The 6,000-nt window shown below is 40.1% G+C and overlaps 1 protein-coding gene across 1 annotated transcript in view; it reads right to left on the bottom strand.

Annotated features, from left to right (window-relative positions):
• Positions 1–879: 879 nt before the first annotated feature.
• The window catches only part of LIN7A (lin-7 cell polarity scaffold A), a 45,133-nt gene continuing 40,012 nt past the window's right edge, over positions 880–6,000 (bottom strand). Inside the window, exons 5-6 of the mRNA XM_086471402.1 lie at positions 2,593–2,801; positions 880–922 (exon numbers count right to left, since the gene is read on the bottom strand). Of these exons, the coding sequence (XP_086327528.1) occupies positions 880–922; positions 2,593–2,801 (252 nt within the window). The remainder of the gene's footprint in view (positions 923–2,592; positions 2,802–6,000) is intronic.

The following is a 6,000-nucleotide window of genomic DNA, read 5'->3' as shown; positions in this document are numbered from 1 at the left end:
TATCTGCCAAACAAAGCTTGGTCTTTTGCTAACATTAGCTTACTACATTTGCAATACATGCTAAGCAAAGACCCTACTTCTCTAATAGGTACATTCAGACAATATATATTTTATGGAATAAATATATAATATATCCAGTTATAGATTTCTGAATAGTAACTATAATAGATACAAGCAATACCTACGTTTAAAAATACAGTTCTAGGATTCCCTAACTTTACTACTAATAAAATTAAAATTGGCCTAAAACTTTCTCACTCTGTTGATGCATAATAAAATATATGGAAACACCAAGAGTAAAAAGCCAATTGCTTCTACAAATGGAATACTTTATAAATATAGTAAATTGCTATTTCCAGAGGGAAAATTGAAAATTATAAACAGGAAGTTAGGTTAAACCAGCTCTACAATATATAGTACAAAGTGGCTATGAAGCGTGGTGTATGAGTTTGATGTCTGTGGCAAAATTTTGAACTGATGTAGTTGTTTGTTTCTGGAGATAGCTGCAGAGAAAGATTCTGTCCCCCAAAGCAGCCAATCTTGATCTCCTTAGAACTTCCACTGACTAGACAAAGCCAACTGGCCAATTTGTCAGAGTAAGGAGTGCAAGATCAGATCAAACAGAATTATTTGGAAGCCCTGGACTTCTCTGTTTCATAGGGTTTACCTATCATACTGTTCTCATTAGGAATAGAGTCACAGAAATACTATGTATCTGTGACTGCCATGTGCTGAAAAGGCTTATCATGAAGGTACTTTCCCTATGGCTGTCTTAACTACATTATTCTTGTACTGCACATTCTCCAGATGAATTCTGTTTCGTGTTCCTGTAGTTGTTTCCTTTTGCTGGAATACTGAAGTACAGCTCCGGTTGCTTGATTACTGAAATCTTGATCGAAGCTTTTTTTTCCTTGAGAATAACCTATAATTAAAGAAACATATTTCTCAGAGCAAGCACAAATAATTGGGGAATTAAGTTGCTGGTTGTTTCTGCCTGCCTTTCTTCCCTTCCAGTCTAAAGAAAAATTTAAAATCAGTAAAAATACCTTCCTTGCTACTGAAACGATTTAGGTAACTGAAAAAATGAAAAACTTCACATGAGACTGTGCTGTTTGTGTGTTTGTCTCCTGCAATGGCCATATTTCACACAGAAACCCAAAACTTACTTCATGAAATACTACTGTTTATACCTCCTGCCTGAGTTGAGGCCCTGAGGTGGGATTCAGATCCCACTCAGAGACTTTGTTTGCATCAACAAAGCTGAAATTTTGGTGGTCACAGGACAGGGGGTCTACAAGGTGGGTGTTTTCCCCTAAATATCAACACAGGTCAGTGTCAACATTGATAATGACGAAACCATCTTGGGTTTCTGACTTTGGGGGCTTTCTGAGTCATAGACTCTTACTGGCACAAATATCCTGTTTTGGGAACACCTGGTATGAGATGTGGAGGATTGGGATGTAAGTCATTGGGACACACTTCCTACTTGATTTCATTTGGGCGAATGAAGCATACCTATGAATGTATTCATGTCACAAACTTTCACCAATTTCAGAAAAACTGCATATATGGAGAACCTCTGTACCTCACATACCATGTGTCTTCACTATACTGGGAAACTTGCAAGCCTCTCAGAAGCTATTGTAATATTGAATGCCACTCAAGAGTGAATGAAACACTTTCTACCAAACTGGAGATGAGAAGCAACCGCTTGTAGGTTCCCTGTAGAGTAACCACAGAGTGAAGTTTGGGTTCCCTGTAGCAGGGAAGGGACTAGGAAGACTTTTCTTCATGTACCAGCAACAAATCTCGATGTTCTGTTGCAGAGTGGTAACTGACTAGTTGAAAATACATTGAACTGTTTCTGCATCTGGTAGCATATTCTTACTTGTCATATATGCTGTGGTTTTTAATTAAAAAATGTTCCCAGTAACTCCAGACTTCTTATGCAGTCTTGCTTGCAGGTAAGCTGGAGCTGCACAGTGGCTATTGATTTCGGGAAATTTGCTCCAGAACTTATTAAAGCCTTTCACCTATTTTCAAAATGCATTTTTATGGGGACTGATCATGTAGGAACATACCCAAGAATGAGCTCTCCTCATCCTCACCGCAGTAAGTGCTTGCCAGGGCCCAGAGGGTACCTCCAGCCTCCTGACCCCCCCTGACCCCCCCTCCCGGGGCTCCCCCCACCCTGCCCACGGCCTAGGACACGACGTCAGCTCCTCGGGGCTCCCTCGACCCTGTACACGGCCCAGGACCCCATGTCACCCCCCAGGGCGTCAGCCCCTGCCCCAGCAATGCTGCAGCAGGGCCAGTCCCCAGCTCCCCACAGCCCTGCCCCCCCCGGCCATGGGCCCCACCGAGCCGGGCCCACCCATGGGCCCACATCCCAGCCTGTCCCCCTCCCCAGGGAGGTGCCCGATGCCCGGGGCTGGGGCTGCGCTGGTGACCCCTGGCTGCCCAGCTCCTGGCTGGGGCTGGGCCCTGGCGCCAGGCCCAGCCCTGACGGACCCCTGGACCCCCGGGAGCTGCTGGCCCAGGCAGGGTGCCGTCAGCGGGCTTTAGGGAAGACCAATGAATCCTCTCACCTACGACATATGGTTTTGCTGTGTAGTTTGCTGCTGTTGCTGCTGCTGAATGAGCAATTGCTGCTGTTGCCGGCGCCGCGCTGTTCTCAGTTTTTCGAAGCGAGCCTCCATCTCCTCCAGCACCTTGGGAGTGTAGCGTACCACCAGCTTGACGCTGTCCTTAGCCGCCTTCAGCAGCTCCACCGCCTTCTCATGGTGTTCTCCTTCCACGCTCTGGGAGCCGGGAGAACAGATTGAATAATGAAAATGCCGCTTTGATCTAGAGCTCTGTCCGCTTTTTCATACAGAAAGGCTGTTGGGGCTTTAGAAAGTTTCCACACATACATTTTGAAAGGGACTATTAAGAGAAAGTGTTAAGTAAGATTTATGTATTGCTGGGAATGTATTCATTTTCATGTTTTAAATAACCCAAATCTGTTTTAAGTTGCATTACAGACCTAATTTCTGATCTGTGTGAAAAGGAGGGGAAATACTCAACAAGATTTATGCAAACAAAAGTAACGTTAAAAAAAACCCAAACCCCACATTAAGAACCCGAACAAACTGTGTGCACAGTACAAAAATAAAATCCTATTTAAATGTTGGTATGAAATTAAGAAATTGCAAGTTTGAAATGGCAAATCCTTTCTTATTGGAATCCTGTTTGGATCCCACAGGGAATGACATGGTGATTAAGCAGTTGCTGAGCTGCAGGTGAAGGAGCATGCCTGCTGCTCCTGGGGACAGGCCCCATCTTAAGAGAGTTAATGGGACTGCTCACATGTTTAACATTTACGTGATAAGGGTTCTCTATTGCAAATAAACTGGTCTTTATCTGGTTAGTTCTAAAAGCAATCAAAAGCTAACTGAAACATTCAAGTTCTTGCTGAAGGAATATGTATTTTCCCTCCCTTTCTGGAAAATGTTTTATAGTAAGATGATATCTGCTGTGAAATCAAAAATTCCCAAAGGGGCTCAAGCTCTGATTTCTACATTAACATTGTTTGAAACAGTAAATTTTCAAAAGGGGGAGGTACACGCAGCTGTGAAAAGAATATTTAATTTCTACCACTAAGACAGACCGGCGTGCTTTTCAGACATGTGAATTGTTCCACACCTTAAGAGAAAGAAATAAAGACATTTTCTAACGGTGTGTGACTGCCCATGTGTGTTGTAGGATATATTCCAACAAACAAAAGTATCTTTGCACAGAAAAAAAAGTCCACACAACTCAGACTTTCACCTGGATTTTAGACCATTTAAAAATAAGTAATTGTCTTCCCACATAAAATAAGTCAAAGTTTTACTATATACTGTGTTTTAAAACTCTTATGTATACTATGCTATTTAAAATGAATCTATATCCATAGGCTTCCAAAGAGAAGCAGCAGCATTCAAAATATTTGAAGTTCAATTCATGCTAAAAGAATAACTAAGCATCACTATAGCAACTGTCAGAAGACATTTTTTTTCTATTTTCATCTCCCCTATTTGACTGAGTTGTATTGTGCAAGAACACTGAATAAGAATTACTTCTTCTGTGGCACACTATGAGCTAGAAATAATGATTTAAAAGTTTCAAAAAGCAGACACAACACACTTCTACACAAATAATATAAACAACATAATTCAAGCTTATAGCCTTGCTATTTATCTTTCTTCCGTTAAATATCCTTCAACACATTAATACAAATAATTATTTTGTGTCTGGGTCAACTGACCGGACTCAAGAATTTCTACAGAAAAGTCAAGATGCTTCAAAAATATTAATGCAACTTAGAGAAATAATGAATGTCGCTTCAGGTGCTGAAATGATTACCAGAAACAGAGAAAACCTTGAAGTAAATACATATTTGATTGTTGAAATAAATGACTTCATGTTTTTGAACTGTATGTTCATGAAATTCCTCCAGCAGGTCTCCTATTCAAAGATCTTCAAGAAAATTCATGATCTGTGATAACTAGACTTGTTAGAAATTGTGACTGGGATCAATCTGCAGAAGAAGCACTGCTACCCAAAAGTATTTTGGAAAAAAAAGTTTCCTTAGAAATATTTTAAAAAGAGAAAATTGTTATTGCATAAAAAACAGTGAATGTGTCTAATGCTCCAGAGAGTTAAAATAAAAACCTATAGATGCATAGGGTGTTTTGTGAAATTGCTTTAATGAACAAGTCACAGATACAAATTAAAATTCCTTTCCCACATCCCCTACCCCATAACTGCTCAATGTTAGAAGAGGTGATCATAAATAACACATACTATAACCAGCTATCTTTTATTGCTTTGTGACTAGTTTTTGTTCATAAACACAGTTGTCACCTTAAGAGGAACTGTATAAAATCTGGCATTGTTTTATACTTAATTTCTTGCTTGTGAATCATAGTCAGTGTGACACGGCATGGACATTCAGAGGAAACAACAGTGTATTCATGATCAGTTTTGCTGTGGAACAGTATGAACGTAGAACAGGCTATGAACAAAAATGTAAGCTCCCAAGCTACATGAAGTAGCCCAAATATTAATTTTCTTTCTAAGCGTTGGATGGTTCTGACTGACACCAATTAGCAATTATGATTGTCTCTGTTCTGTAAGGGAATAACAACATGGTGTACTTTAATACTTCATACAACTTAGTAAACTGCATTTAATTCATGAGTCCCTGTTTTCCTTCCCATTTGCCTCCGGCCTTGTTCTTCCAGTTTACAACCAGTATTTTCTAATTAGAAATCAAGAGTTTGACTTTGTTGCTATCCAGGTCAACGGAAAACTCCCATTGACTTGAACAGTAATCATATAGAATTAAGCCTGAAGCTCTGAACCATTACCAAAGAGGGGAAAACAACAAAGGCATAGTAAAAGATAGTGCTGCTAAATACGAACCTCATTCTCCAAACATACCTAACTCAGGTCTTAAAAACTACAGTTTTCAGCTGCTATTAATATGACTGGTACTTGCTCTTAACACCTTCACTGCTGCTTGCACTCATATTTCCACAAATGCTCCACCTCCATAGGAGTAGCCGCACAACTGAAATAGCAGAGCTCCTTGGAGTAGGGAAAAGAGCTTATACCAGCAAAGGAAGTTGTTTTGCTGATTGAATTCTTCTGCCTCTGCAAACCTCTGAGGCTGTGTTGGCAAAGGACTCCTGCTGGTGTTGGTCATACCTGGACAAGGGATTTTGCTGACTGGATTATGCTGTTTGGGGACATTGTGAGATCTGACACTCATGTTACTTTAGAACTGCCCACCAAACATGGGATTTAATACATTTGTTTCAGAATGTATATCTTTGTTTAATAAGAATTTTTTATTACATATATTTATATATACTTAGGCCTTCATTTCCATTACTGCATTGGCAGACTGCATCAAAAAGAAGGATGCAAAATATTGTAGAGACATGAACAGCTGATAGAACTATAGATATAGTG

This window comes from Leptosomus discolor, chromosome 1 (genome assembly GCF_034619465.1).
Source record: "Leptosomus discolor isolate bLepDis1 chromosome 1, bLepDis1.hap2, whole genome shotgun sequence".
Lineage (NCBI taxonomy): Eukaryota > Metazoa > Chordata > Aves > Leptosomiformes > Leptosomidae > Leptosomus > Leptosomus discolor.
Note: the sequence above shows the minus strand (reverse complement) of the source record. Positions and strands in the feature narration are given on the sequence as shown.